At 41.1% G+C, this 26,435-nt stretch overlaps 4 protein-coding genes and 1 non-coding gene across 6 annotated transcripts; all 5 read right to left on the bottom strand.

The window, feature by feature from the left end:
- Nucleotides 1-227: 227 nt before the first annotated feature.
- zgc:56231 (kinesin-like protein KIF20A) lies at nt 228-8,463 on the bottom strand. Its single transcript, XM_014180989.3, has 19 exons — nt 7,360-8,463; nt 7,150-7,283; nt 6,607-6,717; nt 6,268-6,387; nt 5,993-6,131; nt 5,097-5,281; nt 4,885-4,972; nt 4,595-4,774; nt 4,345-4,456; nt 4,193-4,255; nt 3,261-3,407; nt 2,885-3,050; nt 2,362-2,538; nt 2,082-2,221; nt 1,639-1,804; nt 1,298-1,421; nt 1,027-1,127; nt 782-901; nt 228-683 (listed from the first exon to the last, which is right to left on the bottom strand). Exons 1-19 carry the CDS (start codon nt 7,373-7,375, stop codon nt 450-452), a joined length of 2,523 nt encoding a protein of 840 aa, XP_014036464.3. The 5' UTR covers nt 7,376-8,463; the 3' UTR covers nt 228-449.
- Nucleotides 8,464-8,686: 223 nt separating this feature from the next.
- Nucleotides 8,687-10,559, bottom strand: rps20 (ribosomal protein S20). Of its 2 annotated transcripts, none has more exons than XM_014180600.3 (4): nt 10,333-10,559; nt 9,528-9,627; nt 9,254-9,327; nt 8,687-8,908 (listed from the first exon to the last, which is right to left on the bottom strand). In XM_014180600.3, exons 1-4 carry the CDS (start codon nt 10,339-10,341, stop codon nt 8,726-8,728), a joined length of 366 nt encoding a protein of 121 aa, XP_014036075.1. In that variant the 5' UTR covers nt 10,342-10,559; the 3' UTR covers nt 8,687-8,725. The 2 variants fall into 2 exon arrangements, with proteins under 2 accessions (XP_014036075.1, NP_001134315.1); NM_001140843.1 differs by having other exon boundaries at nt 8,689-8,908; nt 10,488-10,559.
- LOC123731583 (small nucleolar RNA U54) lies at nt 9,711-9,790 on the bottom strand. Its single transcript, XR_006762791.1, has one exon. It is a non-coding gene; the product is annotated as a small nucleolar RNA U54 (small nucleolar RNA).
- Nucleotides 10,560-11,258: 699 nt separating the features above from the next.
- mos (MOS proto-oncogene, serine/threonine kinase) lies at nt 11,259-12,927 on the bottom strand. The gene has a single exon (XM_014180987.2). It carries the CDS (start codon nt 12,867-12,869, stop codon nt 11,862-11,864), a length of 1,008 nt encoding a protein of 335 aa, XP_014036462.1. The 5' UTR covers nt 12,870-12,927; the 3' UTR covers nt 11,259-11,861.
- Nucleotides 12,928-13,434: 507 nt separating this feature from the next.
- Nucleotides 13,435-26,409, bottom strand: plag1 (pleiomorphic adenoma gene 1). Its single transcript, XM_014180986.3, has 3 exons — nt 26,280-26,409; nt 21,488-21,850; nt 13,435-21,257 (listed from the first exon to the last, which is right to left on the bottom strand). Exons 2-3 carry the CDS (start codon nt 21,736-21,738, stop codon nt 20,039-20,041), a joined length of 1,470 nt encoding a protein of 489 aa, XP_014036461.2. The 5' UTR covers nt 21,739-21,850; nt 26,280-26,409; the 3' UTR covers nt 13,435-20,038.
- Between the last annotated feature and the right edge of the window lie 26 nt (nt 26,410-26,435).

Below are 26,435 nucleotides of genomic sequence, written 5' to 3'. Positions count from 1 at the left end.
GACTAAAGACCATTTGTATGGCACCTGAATGTCAACCTGATGTCCAGCTTTCTCCACTTTGACGAACCAACTTCAAACATAGCAAAAGAGCTGCAAAATGTACTTATGCATTCAGTGAGAAGTTAAGATTACACTTGAAAGCCATATAAAAAAGTCATATTCTTTCAGATATGGTCTCCCAATGAAATGGATCAGAAATATTCAGTAGAATTTTATTTAAGAGTTAGAACAAAAAAAAACTGAAGGGCTCTATTCAATCCACATCGCTGAAGTTCAGCATTAAATTGTGATTGAAATGGAAATGTTCCCAAATTGCAGAGACCGCATTCACTGTAAACACTGCATGTCAAAGCAATTGGAAATCATTTTATTTCACGCAATCTGTAACACTTCAGCGAGACAGATTGAAAAGAGCCCTAAACATTTTTAAAAACGGGGGAGGACTGTAGTTAGTGGAAGGGCCTTTTCAGCAAGGGTGTGGTCCGGACAGATTTCCTCAGTGTCCTGGCAATGGTGCTTGTTCGTGGCGATGTCACAGATTCCCTAATGTTGGCCATGAAACCCCGCTTGGGCTTGGACTGGACAGGGGACTGCTGGGATAGCTTGGCCAGCTCTTCTTTTAACAACGCTAGTTCTTTGTCCTTCTCCAGACTGCCCTTACCTATACTCTCCAGATCATGTGCCTGAAAACAGAGATGACAATGCACATCAGGTTTTCCTAAGTGGACACTGACAAACTAGGCTTAATTTGTACATACACACAGGTTCATGTAGTCTTTACCTGGTCAGCTAGCTTCTTATGTAAAGTTTCTATTTCTGACGTTTTTTCAAAGAAGCGCTCTCCGGCCTCATGTAGTGCATCATTCAGAACAGCAATCCTTTTTTGCAAAGACACAATCAGCTGGAAATAAGCAAGAGACATGCCAGGTTTGAGTTCCAACACTTTGGTTTCAAAATGCATTGCACTGCTTTCCCTTATAGAAACACCAACTATAAAAGCTATGCCTTCAGGCTAGGTTTCCTTACCTCTTTCTGCTCACCGAGTTTCTCCATCGCACTCTCTTTCAAAAGGAGTTTGCGTTGCTCTGCGTCTTTGGAAACAGCTGTGAGGACGTGCCCTGCTGAGACTTTGAAATCAAAAGGTAGATATTAATAATTAGCCTTTCCTTTAAATTGATATAGGCTTATTGTGCACAATGACTTGTAGTTTAAGGTATAGAATATAGGCTTACTGTACTAGCAGATTTACAGTTTGTTAATTAAATAGAGTCAACACTGAGAGAGATGGTGTACTGACCCGTTAACCCTTCCTGCATAGCCACAGGTGGTGGTTGTGAGACGCTCTCTGTCTGGCTCGAGTTCTCTTTGGTTGGAACCATAGATGAACCCACTGTGGAACCTGACAGCTTCTGTTCTAGTGCCTATAGAGATTGAGTCCATATTTACCAAACCTTGGCACCATCTACTAGTTTTTTACTTCCCAGAGGAAAAACGGAATAATTTTTCCCCTCAGGGGAAATAAGTTAACAGGTGCAAACACTGCAGATCTGACCCTAAATTGACAGAATTCATATCTGACAATTTGATCAGGTGGTTGTGGCAGGACCTTGTCAGTCGCCTAAAGTGAGTGTCTAGTACCTCTACTTTCTCCTGCTCAGCGATGAACTCCTCAAGGGGTACGTAATCATCCTCTACGCGCTCCAGCGCTCGCTGGTAGGCATGGTCCTTTAGGGCATCCTTGTACATCTCAAATGTGTTCTCCAGCTTCTCCTGGTAACTCTCCTTCAGCTCAGCCACCTGACAACTAGAGAAACATTTACACCGTCCTTTTAGAAGATCATTTGGAAGACAGTTTATGGGTGTGGGCAAACACACAAACAGTGGAATTGTAAAATTAAGTGAAAACTACACAAATGCTATTCATTAGATCTTAAATGAATTCCATACTCTATGGTGCAGCAATGCACCCCATCCACCACCAATGTGTAGCACTGCCATGGGTAGCCATGGGTATTGCATGAGAACACCAACATAGTGGAAAGGCGTGATTGTGCCCCATGTGACACTCGGGGAACACTCACTTCCTGAGTTCTTCGCTTTCCATGAGTTGCTGCAGCATGGCATCTCCCATCTCCTTGCGGATGTCAATCTCCTGGACCAAGTTCTTCCGTCGCTCAGCCAGGAGCTTGGTCCTGAGATTCTCGATCACATTCATGAGATCCTAGAAGAGAGCAGCAGTTCATAAAGTAATCAGACACCATTGATTCTGTAAATTAACATATTGCATCCATCCCTATGAAATAAAAATCAGAAATAGCAGAACACTGGCAAAATCTTTTAGAGCGTTTGGATGGAAAATACCTCCTGAGGTAAAATGGACATGTCTGCTTCATCCTCATCCAGCAGCTCTTCTTCAGACAGGTAGTTCTCTAGAGCCTGGTCGTCGATGACCCCGTTCTTCAGTAGAGGCTTCCCATCGCGCCCCACCAGCCGCGGGGTCAGAGACTCTAGACACTTTGTTGGGATCAGCTGGACCACCTAGGACAACAAAGGTGATTAGTACCCATAGGGCTCTGGCCAAAAATAGTGCACTATATAGGGAATAGGGTGCCATTTAGAACACACTTCTAGTACTCCAGTTTAGGGTGTCGTACTCATTTACTCCCCCTACCATAATTCTCACACTAATCCTTATCAATGCAGGAGAGTGAACAAGTACACTTTGTGGCTAGACATTTCAACAAATGGAATTTGACCGTGACACCTATAGGTGGATTAAGGGCATTGCTACTGACCACTACATTTCTCAACCCAAGTGAGAAATTCATAGTCAACTCTAAACCTAGATGGAGTAGAATGTTGACAGGGTGGGCGAGAGACCAACCTGCTTTGCGATGGCAGAAAATTTCATGACATGGAGAGTTTCGTCATATGTGGATGCACACTGATTGATGTTCACAATCATTGAGGCTCGGCCCTTCCCACAGAAGATGGACTGGAAGATACGGGTCAGTTTGCTCTCCCTGAAGGGAATATAGACGTTTTTCATCCTAATAGAAGGGAGGAAAGAATGACAACTCGAGTTGATCAAATATCAGCTTTCCAATCAGTTTCATTCAGGGTTTGGAAACATGCATTTTTATTTACCTGACAAATCAGGTTTGTGTGCAGCATTTGGTCAAATTTCTCAAGGTGGTTTTGTAGCAGTGGTGTTTATACAGTCATTCTGGTAATCAATGGCAGTGGTACTTGTTCTGTACCTGTCACTCTGATTGCTGCGCAGGGCAGCGATGCATTTCCCCAGGATGAGCAGAGAGTTGTTGATGTTCCCTGCTTCCTTCAGCCTCTCCCCAAATGTCTTAGTTCTTCCGCATCTTTCCGAGCCAGCCAGGTCACACAGAGAGAGTCTGGGGTGGAAAAAGAAAATAAATCACATTGAGTATGAGATGTTGCAAGGATGGGTTGGTGTCACATGGCTCTATGGTCATGCAGCTTGTTCAGATTTGGACAAAGCGTGGACTCTTGAGCAAGTTGCAGCAGAGCATTGTAATTAATCCTAAAACGGCGTTATGAATTTACTCAAACAATGAAGCTGACAAATTAAGGATAACGGAGGAGTCGATTTCTGCTAACTGCAGTTAGGTGAGTAAACCATTGGTTGGATTTTGTGTTTAAAGCACTCAGAGCAACAAGTATTGTTTGCCAGTGTCGGATTCTAGCTTGAAACACACTTATTCATGTAACCATATTAAAACGTATCGATTACTTTAAATGTGTATGCAAAGTTCATCAGTTGAGCCTATGGAGGCAGGCAAAGGGCAACAGTCTGCTTTTAGTCACTGATACGGTAGGACAGCCGTGGATTAGGGAGGAGTGAGGAATTCAGCTCAAGGTCAGGTCAGATGACGTTAGGAGGAAGATACCCATTACACACATGCCCACAAAAGTTCTAGTAGGAGGCGGGGCCAAGACTACACTCGTGAGAGGAACCGATGAAGTTTGAGCAGCAACAGAGATCTGTTGCTAGCTAGCTGTGCAAGGAGGCGACTCCTAGTAGGAAGTTATAAATATATGTGCTTGTGGAAACATTTCTATGCTGCCGTTTGACCCAGTGGGTGAATAAACTTGGTTTGAGTTTTTAACTCTGTTTAGAACCTAACACCAGGTACAATATGGATGAAAGGCAACTCACTCTGACATCGTCTGAACCTCAGTTCCATCAATTCTCAGTAATTTGATGGTAAATATGCTGTGGCTGTGACAAGGGGAAAAATGTAAAGATGCAATTATTTTATGCATCTCAGCAATCCACATAGAGTATAAAACAAAAGTGAGTGAACATGCCTTCTGCTTGATGAATGGTTCATCTTAGTGGAAGCAGCACTTCGGTTTTTATTTCCAACTCTGAGAATTTTGCATGCCTCCTCGGAGTTGTGAACATTGATCCACTTTAGATCTGAAAAGGGAAAATAGGATTAAATCAATTTCAATACTACATGAGCTATGGTCTGCATCAAAGCAACCATTGAATAAAACTGAAGGGAACTTGTGGGCACTTTGTTTCAATGGGCACGACATCCCACTGCCTGCCTACCTCTGACATACGAGTTTCCCACACTGTCCTCACACACGCGGAGGGCCGTGCGTCTCTTTGTCTTGGAGGTGGGCGACGCCTGCAGCAGGTCATACACGCTCTCGTTGTAGATCTCGTAGAAGGACACCCACAGGGCGAACTGGCTCCGGTCCCGATCGCCAGACGCAGCCACAAACTCAACTAGGATGCAGAGAACCACAAATGATCCCGTTTAGGCATTTCTATCAATAGCCATTCCAAAATACAGATATTTGACTTCAACAGAGAAAGGGCTTACAGATGTGATGTACCTGTGTTATCGTAGGAGACTGAGAAGGAGAGGCTTCCAGTAGAGGACGAGTGGGATGAAACTCGACTGACGCGTGGGAGTTCATTTTCCTATGTGGGGGTGAAGAATGAAGGGGGTTATAAAAGATCAGGGTAACAAACATAACCGTAAGATGACAACTTCACATGACCCATCAACTAATTAGGCTACTCCACATTATGTGTCTGTGTTCACCTCTTTGAGTAGAGCAAATATAGCTGCTTTGGTGTTTCGTTCCTGTTGGACCTGGTCAGGCCCTAGGTACTGAGCGTCGCTACCGAGGTACGGCTTCAGATCCATTTTCTCATACTGTCTCCCTTTGATGTGTCTGAAGATGACATCCAACGCCAGGGGGAGAATACCAGGGTCTTTCTGGGATCCTGCAACAACAAAAAAAATACACAAAGTATGTCCCTTGCAGCCAGTCCTTCATTGACTAGTATCAGTCACAGCCAGCTGCATAGGTTTCAACCAAAGTGTAGAAACCCTGGATGACCGAGAGGGGGCGATGTATTGAAGCCACTACACAGCCATTGTGGTACGCCATTGTAAAGACTTTTGGAAGCTATAGAAATGCATTTATTAATGTCTACAGTCATTTTCTATTACAGACACCTTAATGCATATTTTTAAATCATGTGATCTGAACACATTCATAAAAAAATAACAATCCTTAACTTTTTGGGGGAGTACTAATGCTATGGTCCCCACTACAAAGAAATACAATTTTGTCCTTGAAACATTTCATTGAAATGCTGTAAAATCCCATTCATTCCTATGGAGGACTGCTTCTGAGTACCACCAGTATTGCACTGGGTGGCTTCAAAGCCTCTAATTGGCCAACACATAGAATAAACATCATTGGTTTCATCAGTTAAACTCAAGGATAGAGACGTACACAGTCTGTCAAATGGGATATGGGGCAAAAATTCTGTGTTAAGTGTGAGGGTCTCTCCCTTGTCCTCCAACATAACAAATGCAAGAAACGAACACACCCAAGATCCTATCCAAACAGAAGTTGGGTGGCACAATTACCTTTGATTAGCAGGAAGATTACTATGAGCTGGGAGGTTACATACTAGCAAACATACCTTGAATTGTGTGGGTCTTGCCTGCATTGGTCACACCATAACTGAAGACTAGAGCATTCTTCCCCTCCAGATAATCGTGAACTTGGCTTTTGATGGTGCCTTCGAAGAGATCTGCCTGCTTCGTCTCGGGCCCAAAGATCTGAGTGAAATTAAAACATGAGATCAAGAATATTACATTTTAGTAATTTAGGAAGCACTCTTATCCAGAGCGACTTACAATCAGGAACCACCCAATTGTTCCTAAACAAGGCATTAATCACATATGTCAGCCAAACCTGAGAGAATGAGAATGTGTGTATCGCCTGGCCAACACCCTTCTCACTGCTCTTCATGGTAGCAGAGCCTTTGGGCGCATGCAGCATAACGGTCCTGGCATTTTCAAGAACCACACAACCCTGCAGAGAGATGAGAAGATCGTGGGAGAGGTGTGGATCAGGGAAGATAGTTTACAGGACATTAGGAAATGGGACCTTCAAATATTTTGTAAACTTTAAATAAAAACCTGGAGTCAAGACAATGACATATGGTACATTTGAAACCTTACCATATACTCTGAAATATTACTGTTTAGATTAGGATCGGCATTTAAAAGAAATGGCCCCATTGCCACATACCTGGTCCTCATTGCTGGAGATCTCATCCTTGGAAAAGGGCCTCACCCTTAGGTAGACCCTCAACTGCTGGTGTTTCTGCTGCTGCTGTTCTGCGGTGTCCAACACCTCACTCTGGCCAGGGGAAAAACATCCATTAAGTCAATACAATTATGTGTTGTATTCTTAAATGGAACCCTATTCTCTATGTAGTGGTCAAAAGTAGTGCACTATATAGGGAGCCACTTGGGACAGTTATACTACAGATTACCCAAACTGTCAGTCAATAGGCCATTGTAACATTATCAAAACTTCAACATTGTGGGCTCCCGAGTGGCACAGAAATCTATGACACTGCATCTCAGTGCAAGAGGCATCACTACAGTCCCTGGTTCCAATCCAGGCTGTATCTCATCCAGCCGTGATTGGGATTCCCAAAGGGTGGCGCACAATTGGCCCAGCGTCGGCCGGGGTAGGCCGTCATTGTTAATAAGAATTCGTTCGTAACTGACTTGCCTAGTTGAAAGGTTACATTTAAAAAATATATTTTTTAAACCTTGGGAGTACCTGCATGGAAGCAATAGAGGAGAGTTCTGAGAGCACATCTCGATGGGGATTACATGCATGGAGATCATTGCATGTAGATTCCATTGCATCAAGTACTGTGCCATCATGGGTCAAATCAATGATTGTTGTCATGTCTAAGCAAGAAACAGATGTTAGGGATTCAAATGTATTTGAGAACCAATAATTTAGCTGTATTTCACATTTACTTACGGCAGGAGGAAGCCATAGTGTTGAATGAAATAGATTGACTGTTTACGAGTCAGGAAAAATGCTCTCCAACAAATGTTGATAAAAAATAAAAGTGTTGTATATGAACCTAAACACAAGATAACCTGCAATCAGAATTTACAATATCAGTAAGCATACAAACTTCACAGAAGACCAAACAACTCCAGGTTAAAATCACTACTTAATTGAGAACAGGTGGAATCCTGGGTTAACCAATCCCTTTTCAGAAGGTTTGCACAATCTCAAATTGGCCCCTACCTACTAGTTATAGGTCCATTCCCCAATTGGTGATGTCATTAGACAAAACGAAATTCCCACCCATTCAAACCTGCCGAGAAGGTTCTGTCTATATGTTATTTTCAACCAGCGCTTGTATTTTTTTTTACACTTTGTTCATTCAATCAGATGTTGTACAATATGACACATGAAAAACAGGATTTAGAGTACACTGGGGGCTTTAAAGGATTGGCTTGGTTTAAGCTAACCTAATGTAGCTGGCGTAAAAGAAAATGCCTGAGCGGACTTCACACCCAGTTATCAGCCGAAAAGGAAGCTAGATTGAGTTAGTTGTATCTCTGAAAACCAGATTTAGAATTTTGTCAAAATCCGTTATAGTTCCACCTTGCCCTCTGATAGGCTATGTAGAATGTCAGCAATATTGTATACACCTATCCATGCCTTTCAGACATGAGTCTAGGGTGGGGGCTACAAATCCATCATGTCGTTTGCGCTATATTGACTATACAAGGCATGCCTTGTCTCTTAACATGTGAGACTTAATCCAGCCACTAGGTGGCACCCAGGTTAAACCAGCTCAAAATGCCTTTTCTGGTTAGACAAGTGTTGAAAGCAAAGGTGAAAGCAACTCCACAGCTGGCATACTATCCTATTTTCTCAACTAGGCCACGTAACTAATGAGATGTACTTGTACACCTGGTACCTCCCATTCTCACCTAAAATAAATTCCACAATGTTTAGTTGAACTTAGACCTTGTGGCGAAATATTTAGCACTATTACTGGTAGGAAAAGGAACACAACCAATGACTTATTACCAACCCAATAAAGATTCCCCTTTCTTCAGTGGTAGAATTTGAAAGTTTACTAGTTTCCACAAACAAATTTGAGTAACCGTAACCATTCAGTGTTGTCTTTAAGTCCTTTCACCATTGACAAACATCCTGTACTGCAAGCTCACAACAGGCTCAGCCAAGTTGAGAAAAGCAATTGTAGTTTTGCTAAAATACTCCTATATTGACAGCCAAATTCATAGAATAAACTTTACAAAAGCGTCGCTCAATATCCACACAATTATGTTTAAAGCTTTTATTGCATGGGGTACAAAACAGCTTATGCGTCAGCGATGGTGACCTCAACTTCTACACCAGGCTCAATGCTGATGGAGGTGATCTGCTTGACAATCTCAGAGGGACTGTGCAGGTCGATCAAACGCTTGTGGATCCGCATCTGGAAACGATCCCAGGTCTTGGAGCCTTCTCCACAGGGTGTCTTTCTGGTGGTGATGCGCAGAGTCTGAAAGGACATGAGAAAACAAAATAAAACAGGATACCACCCATCAAATGGTGAGGTGAAGTGTCATTAAATATTTTGATTAAGTCAACACACAAGCACAACTTCAACACCTTTCCCTGGAGCCTAATGCCACCTGGTACCCTTAGTCATCGTTTTATTTGAAAAAATATTAATGTCGTCCCCTATTCAATCAGAGCCACCACTGGGGAGTGGGCAGAAAGCGAAGGGTCATTGATTTGGCATCACCTCTATAGAGACCCAGGGTAGACCACAGATGGGAGTCCCAGGCTGTCAAGGATGCGGGAAAGACCGTTGTATATATTTACATATATCTGGTGTACATACCTTGGTGGGCATACGGACTGGTCCCTTCACCTTGAGGTTCTTCTCCTTAGCTCCACGGATAAGGTCTGCACATACTAAGAACATTAAGTAAAAGGGCAGCATGTCAACAACAAAAAAGGGACATCGTGCACTTCAATGTGTCATCAATGGGTCCACATAGCTCAGAATAGCGTATTATGAATCAATTTATCATAGCTTTCGCTATGTCATATCAAGTTTTTATCCTCATAGCCAACGATATTGACAAAGTTAGCAGTATTTAAAGTGAAGGTACCCTTCTCCAAAGACTTGACGTTGCGGCTGGTGAGGGTGATACGGATGCGATGGATGGCAACCTCAGCCTCAACAGGGGCTTTACCGGTGTCCTTGAACGCCTACAGGTGCAATGACAGAATCACGCATTAAAAAAGGAAAATAAAGAGGGCAACTAAGTTGAATGTGTGGTTGAAATGTGTAGTCATGGCTCAGAATAGCGTATTATGAATCAGAATGTCATAGCTTTAGCCATGTCATAGTAAGTTTTTATCCTCATAGCCATTGGTGTTGAATTAATGAACGCATGTATTGTAACCAATTCTGACGGTTCTAAATCCAAACTCCAGAAATGAAGTGAGCGATGAAAGACAATTTCAGCAACTGGGATAGATCCTGCTGTTTCAATAGCCAATATAAAATGCAAAGACATACACCATAGTACTAGTTAACTATTGATTCTAACGTTCACTGAAATATTAACTTGCAGCTACATTGTCATGGTTTGGTATCAAGACGTAGTAGCCATCTACACTTTAGGCTTTAAAGTACGTTAGCCAAGCATTCGTGTACAGCTTTTTGGCATATGGGGAAAGCAATAATGAAAAGGGAGTGAAATGTCCTGTTAGCTAACAAGCTAACGTTAGTTCGTTAGTTAGCCAACAAGATAAAGCCTAAAATCAGGAATTGGGTCAGACTTGTTATTCGAGTCATTTAGAAACGACCCAACTATACCTCGTCACGTCAAGACAACTCAGAACAAGTTCAACGTTCTGATTCGACCCACTAAATTGGCAGAAAGCCATCCAAAAAGAATAGTTACCTACCCCCGCCATCTTCACTGGCTAGTTAGCAACTACACGTGCAACTGCCCGGATTCAGAGCGACTAACGTTAACAGACTGCTCGTCTATCTACAGTCTTCGCATTGCGAGCTAGCTATATGAAGATGTTTGCGTATAGTTGAAGAAATAAAATGTTACCATGTTCTCTTTATATTCCTGACCGACTTATTCGTAAGTTCCAAGCGAACAGCGGTGAGTCAGGAACGTCAGTTGTTCGCGAAAGGGAATGAAAGAGGCCTGCTTCCGTATATATACACACTACATCCGGGCACCACGTGACCTTTGTGCCAATAGAATAGCCTGAACACCAAGGAGGCGTATCTGAACCAAATCACCCCGAAAGGCCCAGTTCGAATATTTCGAAAGGGCACCCGTCCGCCTCTACTCCCTTGAAGACTTGAATATAACAGAGACTTTATTATCCGTGTTTTCTACGGAGGAATGTCATGTCTGTTTCTATGTAATGTAACACACTGGACCACAATGGAAATAATTGCCTTAGTGTTATCCCTGTAAAGTTTTTAAAATGTACGGTGTGTATTTTTTTGTTTCAAATATAATCAGTCAGTTCTTCCAAGGGACCTAGCTTTCTACCTTCCACCTGAAGAAGCCTGTAGTTTCTCTGTTGTCTAGAGTATGGTGCTGTGGCCAACATGGGTAAACTTTTCTGCCTTGACTGATATGTGATTATTGCCTGTGTTGCTGTCTGCTATGTAGGGCTGTTGCTTTTTATGTTCTGCTGTTTTAACCATCTTCAACTAGCAATTTCATAGCCTAAAATCAGGTAAATTTGCAGCAATGTTGATCTTTTTTCCCCTTACGAAAATACAAATGGTTCCATTTTCTTCTGAGACATGACACACACAGTTGTATACATTTTGTTGAAGGTTAGGCCATAGATCAGTCCGCTTAAGTTAGTTTCTAAGTGTAAGCCTAAACACACAATTACCAAACAAATGATTTCAACATGAGCAAAACAGGTTAAGCTGTTTCTGTTGACGCTGTAGAAGTCATCCCACTCTAATGCAGTTACAATACTAGAAAAACCATTCCAGTACGAATCAAGGACGTTTAATGAAATCTCAAATATCTAAACATTACATACATTTCAAGTGTGTTACATGCACAGACTGAGGCTGACATTAATATTTATTTGACATGGAAACATTAAATCCTTATAAATCAAGTAAAACAATCTAGTCCACAGAGCAAAACCGACTTCACTATCAGAAATGTAAATCGTTCAAGAGGTTCTGCGTTTAAAAAATGAGAAGATTAGGTAGGATGTGTTATAAACACACTGAAGCAGAATTGGCACAAGAATTACAGCATCAAACTAATCTGTGGTGTCCCATTGGGGCTTGCCTTTCACAATTCACTTAAATTCAGTAAGACAACATGGGAGTCTATAACTGGCTGTGCGTAAAAGCTGTGCGTAAATTTAAAAATGTATGGACACAACTGACGGATCATACCATGAATAGGCTGGCTTGAAAATGACAAATAAAAAGGTTAATGTTCGGACTGGATCTTGTCCAGATCTGTGATGACATCTTGAGCGCTTGGTCTCCAGCTTGGTTCACTGCTCCAGCACTTGGACACAATGGATTGGCAAAGGTCCCCATGGTGTGACTTGAAGGACTCATCAGTGACCGAGGGGCGTAAATCGTATGCAACTACTGCGTATAAAACATATTGCCTGTCGCCTGTATAGGGCTGCTCTCTGGTGATCATTTGCCAAAGAGTGATGCCAAGGGAGTAGATGTCGGATTTTGGAGACACGTCTTCCCCCTTCAACAGCTCAGGCGCTCGGTGGGTGTAGGTGCCCCCGCCATGACTCATTTGGGGGCTGGACCGATCCCCCCCGAGCTCCAATTTCAGTGAACAGCCAAAGTCAACAATCTTGCACACATCCTCCCTCGAAACCAATACATTGGCAGGTTTGATATCCAAATGAACAATACCATGAGAATGCAAGAACTGAAGACCATGCGCAATGTTTTTGGAAAACGTAATCCACCGGTCCACTTCGAGCGTCTCCGCGCAACCGTAGATGACCTGGTGGAGAGTTCGTTCACCTGCGTATTCCATCACTATTGTGCCAATGTTGTCCCCGTTTTCTAAATTCTCCGGTATGCACGTGGTAGCTGCTATAATTCGCACAATGTTCTTATGGCGTAAGTGAGCTGCATTTAGCTCAGCCCAAAAACTTTGCCTGGAGGCGAGCTTATTCTTGACGCACTTCTTCACTTTTTTGACAGCGACAGTCTCCCCAAAGTACACACTTCTGTAAACGGACCCAAACCCCCCAGATCCGATGGGCTGCATGGATTGCAGTTCCTTCCAATCAATGGTGGATGACCATAGCCTGGTTGCGACCTTCCCATGAAACCGTTGAGTTGGAACTCGTAGGGTGGAATCGTTGGAATACTTTGCCAGTGGACTGCTGCAAGCTCCAAAATCGAGAGATGGATAAAGGTCTTTAGGCAACAAGCGTGTCTGGGGAACTGGGGATGGCATGTTCGGACCACCTTGTGCGCTTGCTGTAAAACGAGAGCTTGCGCGTGTTGCCTGTCTATTCACACAGCTGTCATTAGATCAGTTGATTGCTGGACCAAGAGGTAGCCCTAATGAGGAGTTGCCTCTGATTTAAAGTCACAGTCACGTTTTTTTTTATGGGAGAGACTTCAATCATGTTTGAAATGCTAAATCTTGCTCTCATTGAATGTCATTCCTTGAGCACTGTATTTAACAGAAATCAAGTGCTGCATGTAAAAATGTATTGGATTAATATTTTTTTGGTCAGTAACCTTCTTTGTTGATCTGCACATCTAACAGAACCAGTGGCTAAAAGCACAAATTGGTTCAATATGCATAGGCTTATCTTCCAGTAAAATGTATTAATTATACATGATTTTTGTCTTGAAGACCTTGAATATGACCAAGAAAGTCAATTAAAATAAGAATAAATAATTAAAACTCCAGGACAATTCTCATGCACTTGTTTCACTATAAAAAAAAAAATCAGCACTCATTTTACACACATACTGACACACACTTAAAAAATGGACCAACAATTGTGGACTTTTGCATGAATCCTTCTTTTATGTTTATTGAGCTTTCATTACACTGTGTGATAACAGTGGAGTTGAAGACTGCAGCTCTTCTCTCTCATAGCAGCAAGGTAGTATGAAAACAAATCAGGTTACTCAGCCAGATAATAAATAATCTGTCTCTTTGGATGATGTCAATGTTAGAAAATTTATAAAAAGCTGCAGCGTTAATTTCTATTTTACACAACTTATACACAAATATATGAATTATTTTGCCTATATTTATACAAGTACAACAGTAGTTTGTAAAATAGATTTTAAGTAAAATATACATGATTAGCAACATGAGTCCATTCTCACAGGATGGCATTGCAATGAACAACAAAACCAACATGGCTGGAATGCAGTTTGCCTCTGAACAAATCCCTCGCTATAAGTACTACTAGCCCTTTAAAAAAATGGGTCCCCTATCGTGGAGTCATTATCTTCTTCATCATCATCATCTTCATCAAGGTAATCTCAGCCTGATTTTATACTGAGGCAACAAGTGAACACTCTCCCAAGCCCTTTCATGTCAATCACCAGGATGACAAAGGTTCCCCCATCACACCGCCATACAAAGTGAAGGAGAGAAGCATGTGACATTACAGGCAAGTCCATACAAGGCCACAAATAGTCACAGTACAAAAAATATATGTATATGAAAACAACCAGGCACACACATGCCGACCATACAACTCAATTTTATATTTTTGTAAAAACAAAACAAAGAACTAGAAAAGAGGTCTGTAGCACCTTAAGGAGCTTTAGAAGTATCCATTAGCAGCTTGATCCAATACCAAAATATTGCAATATTGCAGTGTTTCTTACATACACATTCAACATGGTTCACTGGCACCACTGAAGCTTATAATGAAAGTTGACATGAATTGCTAAAGGTCTGTGTCTCTCACTGAAGAAACCCCTCCAACCAGATACTCAGTCATCCATCAGGGAACAATAAAAGTGTAAAATATTGGGGATAAAAAGTATATGAAAATATCAGTGTCCCCAAGCACTTGAGCCTTATAAGTTACTCCAATACATTTAGTCCAACCTGTCAATTAAAAAATAATGTTTAAGGCAATCAAGTGTGTTTAAGTGTAAATACTGGGATAGCTACATACACTAGCTCTCTGAATACTTTATCAAGGGTTAAAAGTCAAACAAATTGCCAGCATAGATATAGATGGTAAGAAATGTGGCATATTTGAAATGGCAGCAATGATGTGAAAATAGAGTCTTTACTATCCGACAGATAGATCCCTCAATGAGACACACAGAACATTTGTGCAAGTAAAGCAAAATGACACTTAATGATAGTAAAACACTGTAAAAATTGTACCTGTAAAAAATAAAACATTTAATATTGTATTTACACGTTAACTTTTTCTAAAAGAGCTAAATATGACATCTATACTTTGTAATAAAGGTATTTTAAACAAGAAAAAAAAGTACTGGAGGAAACAAAGGCATAACATTTTCCGAAAGTGCTACGATTATAGAAGAATCTGCCCTATATAGAGGCTTACCAAACATTTTATGTAAAACCACAAACCTTCAAGATACATTGATAGCACTCAACCTCATAACACTTGAAAACATTACACAGGCAATCAGCTTCCCCTTTCAATGACATCCCGTGGCCCAAACTAAATTGATATTGATTCCATTCAAGAAATGTTTTAAGGAACATGGAGGATTCAAATAAGTGTTTTGCCTTAATGGTTATTTTTAACAGAGTAAAACAATGTGAGGTTGCACATTTTTTGCTCCAAGGGAAAACACTGCTGGACAGTCTGTATTATGTTAAATGCGTGAGCTAAGTAAACACTGTATACCAATTGTACATCCACACAATTTGAAAGGTTGTGATATACAGTCCAAACTTAGCATAGTCTTTTTTGAAACATACAAGTTGGAGATAAAGCTGAAGTTGAAACCTAAAGGGGACCTCACTGTCAATGAACAGCCCAGCTACTGTACTTTTTCAGTCATTATAATCAATCAAATTAACATCCACTCCCATAGGTTACATGAACTTACAGAGTTGGTCTACGTGAGCATTAAAGATTTAGTAGAAATATATCAAAACAGTTCCCCCACTAATGTTTTTAATATATCATTATTTCAATGGGATCTATGTATAAAACTGATTATGGTTTACATGAGAGAATTAAATAGTAAAACTTGATTAATTGAAATGGATATGCAGTACGTTGCTGCTATTGATCAGAACGCTATAGGCACATTTGCACACTTGCATGTAGTCAGCCCTGCTGTACTGAAATTAACGTGGCTGAAAGGTGTCTGTGAGGTCCTCATCTCCCTTTGAGCGAGGCAAAGACACCTATAAATGGCACGTCTCGAACGAGGGTAAAAAAATACTGTATTAGATATCCATTAAGGCCAAAGGTTGACTTTTATCTGAAGCCAAAACTCTATCATCATAGCATTACATCCCAGGGGTATCAATATCATTCCTTCGATGATGGGATTGAATTGATCTGGCTACTAAGATCTAAGTTGTAACTGAAAACATCTTCCATACACTATCACTGAACAAAGCAGAAACATAGGCGTTTAGATTTACAGATGCACATGCACGCATACATGCACAAGCACACAGTGCCAAGTACACAAGTTCCTAAAGACTGACATTATTCTGGCAGTGACCTAAGCTGTTTCATTTTACATACAGTACCAGTCAAAAGTTTGGACACACCTACTCATTCCAGGGTTTTTCTTAATTTCTACTATTTTCTACATTGTAGAATAATAGTGAAGACATCAAAACTATGAAATAACACATATGGAATAATGTAGTAACCAAAAAAAAGTGTTAAACAAATCAACATATATTTTATATTTGAGATTATTCAAAGTAGCCACCCTTTGCCTTGATGACAGCTTTGCACACTCTTGGCATTCTCTCAACCAGCTTCATGAGGTAGTCACCTGGAATGCATTTCCATTAACAGGTGGCCCTTGTTAAAAGTTAATTTGTGGAATTTCCTTCCTTCTTAATGCATTTGAGCCAATTAGTTGTGTTGTGACAAGGTAGGGGTGATATACAGAAGATAGCCCTATTTGAAAAAGACCAAGTCCATATTATTGCAAGAAAAGTTCAAATAAGCAAAGAGAAACGACAGTGCATCATTACTTTAAGGCATGAAGGTCAGTCAATCCGGAACATTTCAAGAACTTTGAAAATTTCTTCAAGTGCAGTCGCAAAAAGCATCAAATGCTATGATGAAACTGGCTCTCATGAGGACCGCCACAGGAAAGAAAGACCCAGAGTTACTGCTAATGCAGAGGATAAGTTCATTAGAGTTACTGCCGTATCTTTGTGAGACGCAGAGTAGGTGAACGGATGATCTCCGCATGTGTAGTTCCCACCTTGAAGCATGGAAGAGGTGTGATGGTGCTTTGCTGGTGACACTGTCGGATATTTGTTTAGAATTCAAGGCACACTTAACGAGCATGACTACCACAGCATTCTGCAGCGATACGCCATCCCATCTGGTTTGCACTTAGTGGGACTATCATTTGTTTTTCAACAGGACAATGACCCAACACACCTCCAGGCTGTGTAAGGGCTATTTGACCAAGAAGGAGAGTGATGGAGTGCTGCATCAGATGACCTGGCCTCCACAATCACCCAACCTCAACCCAATTGAGATGGTTTGGGATGAGTTGGAATGCAGAGTGAAGGAAAAGCAGACAACAAGTGATCAGCATATGTGGGAACTCCTTCAAGACTGTTGGAAAAGCATTCCAGGTGAAACTGGTTGAGAGAATGCCACGAGTGTACAAATCTGTCATCAAGGCAACGGGTGGCAACTTTGAAGAAACTGAATTATAAAAAATATTTTGATTTGTTTAACACTTTTGCTTACTACATGATTCTACATGTGTTATTTCATAGTTTTGATGTCTTCACTATTATTCTACAATGTAGAAAATTGTGAAAAAAAAAAAAAACCCTTGAATGAGCAGGTGTGCCCAAATGTTTGACTTGCACTGTAGTTGTTCAGGAACTGTTTGACAGCAGCAGGGTCAGTGTCTCTCAGCACAGTGTTACAGCATCTCGCTAAGAGACAATTCTGGGAATGTCACTTTTTGACCAGACCAGACCAGTCATCCATATTTCATCATTGCTGGGATTTTCCTCTAGTTTCTACATCATACAGCACTATACAACACATCGTACAACATTGACAAGATCATTTAGAGACACTAAAAACCAAATCCTTCATGAACACTTCAACCGTGGCGGCCAAGTATGAACTCCAGCCAAGTTCATATCATGCAGAGGTGTAGAATACAGTACTTTATCTAAACCTTACCTACAATGTCAAAACAACTGTTTAAATTGGCGCTAAGTGGCTACTTCAGGGACTGGTAAGCTAAAGTAGCTGTGTTTCTGTCTCAGCATTTGTAGAGAAGCATTTTCTGTACTGAGCTGATATGCTGGTTGCCATTGTTCAGTATACTGATATTTGAGAGGGTTCCTTCTTTGTGAATAGTATAACAAGAGGAATCTGGCTGGCTGTAATATTGTATTTACCTGTTAATAAAAAAAACACAAAATAAAATAAATAAAATAAAAAACAAAATATTGTAATTGCATTATGGGCCTTGAAGATAATCTTGGATTACTGGATACTGACTTGAAATGTAAAGTTGGGACATCCCTTCGCTCTGAGTGAATGAGCAATGTGTCACATATTACATTAAAAGTGCTTTTGCATTCACTACTCTGAATGTCTGCGTGTGTGAGGCACAAATCTCCCATTCACATATTCAGACATGACTAATCCATCACACCACCTAGATGAGTTGCAACAGGCAGGTCTGTTCTGACCGCTCTACACAGCCTCCCAGATTTTCTACGTGAGGGTCCTCTCCTCTGCAATCACATACTAGCCCTTGACTGGAAACACAAACACGTGATGTAGGCTCACACAAACCTTAGCATACTCATACAAAGTGTCCCGATACCTGTTTAAAGATACCCATCTAGCTCTTCAAACTGCACACTGGACATATTTCTCTTTGCAACTGGTGGTTCTACTACACTGCTTCCTGCGGATTAAATATTGCTAACATTATCCTTGATTTGATGCATGATTGGGTTTGCCTGACGACTCAAACGGAATTCTTCCGCTGCTCTATGTTCGCTACATACTTCATTCTGAGACTGCCATCGTTGAAGTTGTTTGTGGTGACATCAAAATGAGGGCTGTTGTACAAAACAAAATCATCAGCAATTGGATCATCTTTAACCAATCAGAGTATCAAAGCCAATGACCAATTTTCTAAACACCGCTTTAAATCAAATTTCAAATCACGTGTGTTCTGGCTCTGGCCCAACCCATCGGTTTCTGGGACCAATCAGAATGGTTAGAATGCGTTTGCATTCTAGAAATCGTCAGGGAGGTGCTCAGGCCAATAGCGTTTGGCTGGAGCTAGGAGTTTGGGTAGCCAGGCAATGATTGAGTTATAGCTCCCCAAACTATTTCTAACCTCATATCCGGTACTAAAACCGGTAGAATGAGGAAAGACAAATTGACCCTAGTTATGTGGCAGTGCTTTAATGTTGTTTCTACTGTCTGGTTCCATTTCGGTCCTTTAGCAATTTTGACCAAGGGGTATGAAGCAGCGAAGGGCTAGGGACCGAAATGGAATCAGGCCTACTATTACATTCTTGCCATAAAAATGGTATATTATCTTGTCCCTTTTATATGAAATAAAATGAAATGAGGAAGAACAACTTAGTCAATCTATAGCTGAGTTATCCCATCGGCCTATAGGGGAACTACTAGGCAGCAGCAACATTTACAACCATCAGCGATACCATGACACTATTCTGCCTGGCAACTCAGTCGATATTTGGTTGACTTTGGTTTTGATGGGGAACAGGGATGATTCTCACACTACATTCCACAAGGGGCTTTTCAGTACCTTATGTCTAAAAACATATGATTGCATTGCTATAAATCTTAAAACAAAACAAAGAGATAAAGACATTTAAAAAATGGTTAGCGGTGAGGACATTCAACATCACACAAAAGTTCTATATGAAAATATGGTTAAATCGACATACTAGGTTCAATCTACTCCAAGGCAAAAGGAGTTAAGAGTATAGATTGGTAGAAATACATCACTGCAATCACATTCCTAAATAAATTCCTCTATGTAAAACTCCAAAACCCTAATTATGTTTAATTGTTGTTTGAACTAAAATGGACTGTGTTGGTCATCAACATTATAGTGGTGAATTTGCAAGGGTGGTGAAGATATAGCATTGTTGACACTAACCACATGAAATGTCAACCATTATCCCATGGCTTGAGCTATGTGGTATATGTCAGTGCTGATACACACCCATACATCTAATATACTGTGTCAGTATCTGTATGTGTAGAATCCCATAACTGTTGAACAGAAGTGCTATTTCGTCATAGTTTTGTGCAGACATATTCAAAAATGTGTTACTGGCATGAAAATAATAATTTGCAGAATATAATTGTGTGTGTTTACCGTACGTGTGTAAGTGTGTGTGTGTGTGTGTGTGCATGCGTGTGTGTTGTGTCACTGGAAGGCCTGGTGAAAGCGGGGCAGTGTGGTGGTTGTGCTCAGGTTAGAAGTGTAGGAGGAGGAGAGGCTGTGGAGGGGGCTTACATCCTCCCCGCTCCCTGTCACCTCGTGAGAATCCAGGGGCTGGGGCGGAAGCTGGACGAGAGACAGCGCCTCCTCTGGCGGGAAGGGGACCCCGCCTAGACCCCCACCGGCTGTCACCTGGTGCCCATAAGGAGGGCTGTTCAAGGGCAGGAAGTTGAAGAGCTGTGAGAAGTCGAGCAACGAGGAGGAGGCCAGCGACTCGCCCGCTGACGCCGAGATTTTGGACAGAGATGCCTCGTCAGACGAGGTCTCGTCCAACGAGCCCACCTGGGAGTCTAACTCCAGTTTGGAGGCGGAGGATAGCTGAGCCCCCTCGGCCGAGGAGGACGGCATGCCGCTCTGCAGTTCCATCAGATACGTCTCCAGTTCTCCCTTTAGATGTTGCTCCCTCTCCAGAGTGGAGACGGAGTATGAGGTAAGGTTAGAGCCCAGCTGGTACTTTAAGGGGAAGGGGTGTGGGGGGTTGGGCTCTGTGTCCAGGGGGGGCATGGTGGGGCAGTGGTGCTGGGGCAGCAGAGGACCACCGTACAGGTTGAGCTGGAGCTGCCTGTGCGGCGTCGACATGGTGGCCAGCTCGCCCTTGACGCCTCCGGCTAGCCTGCAGGAGAAGGGTGAGTCCAGCGAATCGGCCGGCTCTGTCTTGACCCTCAGCAGCTCGCGGGCGTGGCTCTTCTTCATGTGGCGCGTCAGGTGGTCCTTCCTGCCAAAGCGCTGGGCGCAGTACTGGCACAGGAAGTCCTTGCGGCCCGTGTGCACCACCATGTGGCGGCGCACGTCCTTGCGCGTGTAGAAGCGGCGCTCGCAATGCTCGCACCGATGCTTCTTCTCTTTGGTGCCACCCGAGGACTTGCCGGCGTGGGTCTTAAGGTGTTCCAGGAGAAGGCCGGTGCTGGCGAATGGCTGAAGGCACACCTGGCAGGTGAGGTCTCCGCTGTTGGCCGCATGAAGGGCCAGGTGACGCTTGAAGCCCAGCTTGGTGTTGTAGCTCTTGCCGCACTCCTGGCAGGCGAAGGCCTCCTTGTTGGGGTCGTGAGTGTGCAGGTGGTTCTTCAAGTGATCCTTGCGGTGGAACATTTTCTCACAGTACGTACACTTGTGGGTTTTTTCTGACGAGTGTGTCGCCATATGCCTTTGAACACAGATGACAACCCATCAACACTTTATATTTCAGCAATAACTCTTAGTGCTTATGTAGGCATGCTAGTCAGGAGGACACATACGTGTGATTTTAAAACTTAAATAATACATGAATGTATACAATGACAGACTACTAAAGATAACAACTACATATTACAGTAAGTGTTGCACATATGAATACAGTATGGCCTACTAGAAGATAACAGGTGCTTGTTCTGTTACCGTTGCAGCTTGTATTTGGAGACAAAGGCCTTGGTGCAGTCCTGATGGGAGCACCGGTACGGTCTCTCTCCTGTGTGTGAGTAGGAGTGCACCTTTAGCTTCTCCACGCTATTGAAAGCCTTCTCGCACAGCTGACAGGGGAAGTTCTTCCTGGGCTTGCCCCCCTCCGCTCTCTTGCGCCTCCCTGTGGCCGCCGCGAGCCTGGCTTTATCCGGAACGTGGTCTAAGTGCCCCTGGGTTCCCGTGGCCATGGCACCCTAGGGCAGCGCGGCTGGTTGGACAAGGACGCGGTGCCCACCTACTGTCAACGACGCTTGTTCTCTCTCCAGTTTTATGTGCTCAACACCGCCAGGACTCAGGCGCCTGAAGATGTGTGTGAGAGAGAGGGGGAGGGAAAAAGGTTCATGATCTCATTCAAAAGCGTAAGAAGAGTTCTACTGCAATTCCATATCATTCTACAAGTAGGGGAATACATTTATAATTTGTATTACAGACCAATATTGATGAGAAACCCTGTATGGGCCATTCATAGATTACATTTATGAGATTGAAAATCCAGATCAAATCCGTCATAGAAAAAAGTAATCAAGCCATTGTGTTTAAATATGGCATTCAATCTTTCTTGATCCGATATTTCTCCACTATCAGGACATAATTCAAAAGACTTCCAGTGTAACATTCCCGCAACAACAGGAACGCAGCTTCTGCCAAACCCGCATGGCTAATTACCCATGTCCTCTCAAACTGGATCATCCCGGAGCAACTAGTCCCGACTCCCGATGCAAGCCGGGAAGGGAAGTGTGCAGGAAACAGGGTGTAAAGGAAGTGCACAGGAGCTCTTATTAAAGAATATGGGGAGAGCATACATGTTTTGTAATGTACACAATTATTGGAGGGGGTTATTAATGCCAAGCTCAGGCATGTTAAGGCAGGCATCCATAGCTTGATAGTTATGTCTTTCGATAGAGCTAATGCTTTTTTCCCCATTTTTCCTTGCTCTACGCTATTCAATACATAGGTCATGTTGTGTGAAGGGGATTTTTCTAAAGCTATATGTATGGTAAAGGCCTTGTAAGGTCACCGCTTTGGAGCCTTGCTTAAAAACTCTGAGGCCGCACATTAAACCATTTTTGTTTGGACAACAGTCTGAGCAGCCTTATACAATTAATGATAAGGTGAGCAAATCATACTGAAAAGTGATATGGTTGCGATACATTTAGTCATATAAACATGTATCATAATGCTATTGAAAAAATATGTTACGAAATAAAATAATAACACTTTCTGATCTAATGATTATCAAAACCATTTCTGGTGATCTCTACTCACAATGCACAATTCTACAAACGGACAAATTAAAGCAGTTCAAATCAGGTATTTACAATTTCAACAGGGTTTACACATTGATGTCTGGATTGATTAGAACTGCAAATCATCTCAACATGACCATGCTTCTCATTAAGACAAAACGTCGTTCTTCATGCAACATTAAAACAAACGTTTGTCTCTTTCTCAACCCTCTCACTATCTGTCTAACAACATTACTTTATAGACATATATTCAATCATTTATGTTAGATACGGGCAATTCCACTGTAGCAGGGTGACACTTTAAAATGTATATCAAACTAAAACCAATGATTGCAAAGTTAAATATACCATACAACTCTATGCACAAGGACTTATTTGAAGAATTTCCACATTTACTTGAGGAGCAGTGCAGATGCAAAGTTTGATAACAGAATGACTCTCTCTGACACTGTTCTCTGGATATTCATACACAGAAATAAACATCTGAATATACATCATCCAATTGTATTTGATACACCTTACATTGGTGAGCATTTCAGCTGTAGCCCCATTGGTGTACTCCAAATTCAAACATGAACCAATGATTAAACTGTAAAATATGACATTTTACATAAAACCTAGACAATACCAGAGGCCATCTGCCTTGAAAAAGACAGCATTCCAAAAGAGACTGGATTACTGGAATAGGTCAATTAAAATGTGATTTTTTTTTTGTCTTCTGATGTGAACAGATGAAAAAGACACTTCATCAATAATGTAAAGATATAAAGTATATCAAATGCTCTATGAATATTAAAACTTTAAAGCCAATTGAATAATTTATTTCCAAAACGCTATATCCACCAATTTTTCATATTTTAGTTTTTTAATCAAAAATTATTGCTTATGGGTACGTCCATGTGTGTGTAAAATATTACTGATCTCAGATTTTGTATAATAGATTTGAGATGTTTATGAAGATGTTTTATTTTTTGGGCAAAACGCTATATATCCATTGTTGAGCTGGAATGGGATGTTCATATCCTGTGTATTCGACTGTGATGTGTGGTTGTCTCACCTAGCTATCTTAAGATGAATGCACTTACTGTAAGTCGCTCTGCATAAGAGCATCTGCTAAATGACTAAAATGTAAAATGTAAATGTTTTACATACAGATATCATATTACTGTAATGAATTATCATATTTTTTTTATAATGATATCACAAAAGTATCATTTGTTCAGTTCTTTATTTTAAAAAAATAGTTATTTGTTACATTTGACTGTGTAAAACCTCGCAATTGGCTACTACCTATTTCTCTGAGAGTGAGGCGGATATTTGGCATTTTGCAAACAAACATGACTATTCGTCTCTCTGAAATGAAACCATCAAGTGATAGATTTGAGAAGAAAAAAAACATGTCTGTCATTGAACAATCCTATGCCATGATTAGATCATGAAAAAACACACCAATCTCTTCGATTTAGTTCAACAATAAAAGCTAATTTAACCAACATTTCTGAAAATTGCTATGTACCATTTTAGAATGAAACTCTTCAATTGTTGATTCCATTCGACCTTATACCAACAAGAAAATGTAACCTAATTTGTTTAATGTAACTATACAGTTTTAAAAGATCTAATCAAAAACTAGCATTATCCCAAAATCTAAGACATATAAAAGTTGCAAGTGTTTCAATGCAACAAACAAGTGTTTTAATGCAACAGATTCATCTTATTTAGATACATTTCACATTAAAAATGTTATAGAAACAAAGTTACTTTTTTCCTCATCATCTTCTGGTGCAAATGCTTCTAGAATAAAAACTATTCAAATACATAAAATAAACAAAAGTTTTATCTGTAATACAATATAATGCACCCCAAAATGAATGCATATAGGCAAGTTATTACATTATGAATAGGAAAATATGTGGACCACAGTTAGCCTAACTCAGATTATAAGAATGCAGTGATTTGCACACACTTCAGTGACATTACGTAACAATATATATTTAGCATTTCATTTAAAGTTTTTAAAAAAAAAAATGTACAGCTGCATCTGACATGTTTACAGTCATGTAAATGCCAATCGAACCCGTTCATAAAATGATACAACGAGAAGGCAGGGGAAAGCCTTTCTCTTTAAGATGCAAAACTTGTCACCATGTGAAAACCAATTTAGGAGAGCAAAGCACACACTTCAAAAGCAAGGTTTTTTGCATCTTGCTATTCACCATATAAGCCAAATAGTTATTAAATAGGAGACAACATCAACATATTGGCTGAACATGCACAATAGGAAATCCATAGCGCAATTGTGCCATTCAAGAGAAACCTCCCCAAAACGGCCAATAGCCTACATGACTGTAAAACCCAAGCCAAACAGCAGTGTGAACCCATCTCGAGTTCACTTGTAGAGGTTCTGCCATGTTGCTATAGGCTCCTCGTGCGTCCTATAGCCATGAGCAGCACCAGTCAGATAGCAGGGGCTCAATGCTATGGCTAACAATAACCTGGGAATAGCTTTATACACGACACAAAAAAACAGATAGCCTACTATATCAGTGCATCATACATGCAATGCTACTGATCATCATGTCCAATCTGAATTTGATAATATAAGCAACCTGCAAATATAAACATTTTAATTAATCGCATCAAAGTCAATGGGACGTGATTTTGATGTAACATAGCAGCAGCTTGTAACATCATCCAATGCATGTTGTTAAACTTAGTATAACTCTCTGTACAAAATAGACGGACATGAACACATGCATAAGCAAATGTTTAGCATCGCCTAATTAGTTTGCCCGCAGTTCTCCCTCCATTTTGGTTGTTTATGGTATTGACAAGCAACTTCTTCTCTTCGATACTTGTCTATTTAAACTAACTCAAAGTTGCACTGTCATCTCTGATTTTAGTCAAAGACGTGTTCTGTCTATAGGGCCTACATTCTGGATGAAAAAATGACATAATACAGAGATAATAAAATCACAATTCACTTATTAAATTTCGTATTTTCAAGTTTCGGCAAAATGCTTCTATCGATAAGGGCATGTTTACAGTGTTTTCTGGTGTAGCCTTCATGTGAGTAAAAATAAAAACAGTATGCGCACAGCATGCATTTTTAAATAATTTAGATATATTTAAGTGCGCGTGTGTTCCCGTCGGCTGTCCTCGCAGCACTGTTGTTATTATATTCAGGAAAAACTTAAACGAAACAAAATTGCTAAACTTTTCTTAACTTTTCTCAACTCAACTGTTTCCCATGGTTGTTGACATTCACTATCACGCAACGTGACATGCCTAGCGCTAATGACACAATTTATTTAAATTTTCTTAATAATTCTGTCTTCCTTTGGTTTCCTCTGAGGTCCCAAACTGGGTGCTGATTAACACAAACTTTTTTCCCTAGCTCACCCCTCTCTCATAATTTGAATAACCCCGATATTTTAATTCAAGAACTCCGTAACAATTTACTTAAATTACGCCAAACTCACCCCAGGAGCCTTAACATCCTTTCTACGGAGTTTTTCTTGACTTTCAACTATTTTCCGAATTTTTTATAATTTTTTTCTCATATTTTCTGCTAGACGCGGCGGGCCTGAAAATTGTTTGCTTTCCCCTCTTTCCAGCAGCCATTGTGTATATGCGCT

Source organism: Salmo salar, chromosome 29 (assembly GCF_965601325.2).
Source record: "Salmo salar chromosome 29, fSalSal1, whole genome shotgun sequence".
NCBI lineage: Eukaryota > Metazoa > Chordata > Actinopteri > Salmoniformes > Salmonidae > Salmo > Salmo salar.
The sequence above is the reverse complement of the archived record's forward strand: the minus strand, read 5'-3'. Positions and strand labels throughout refer to the sequence as shown.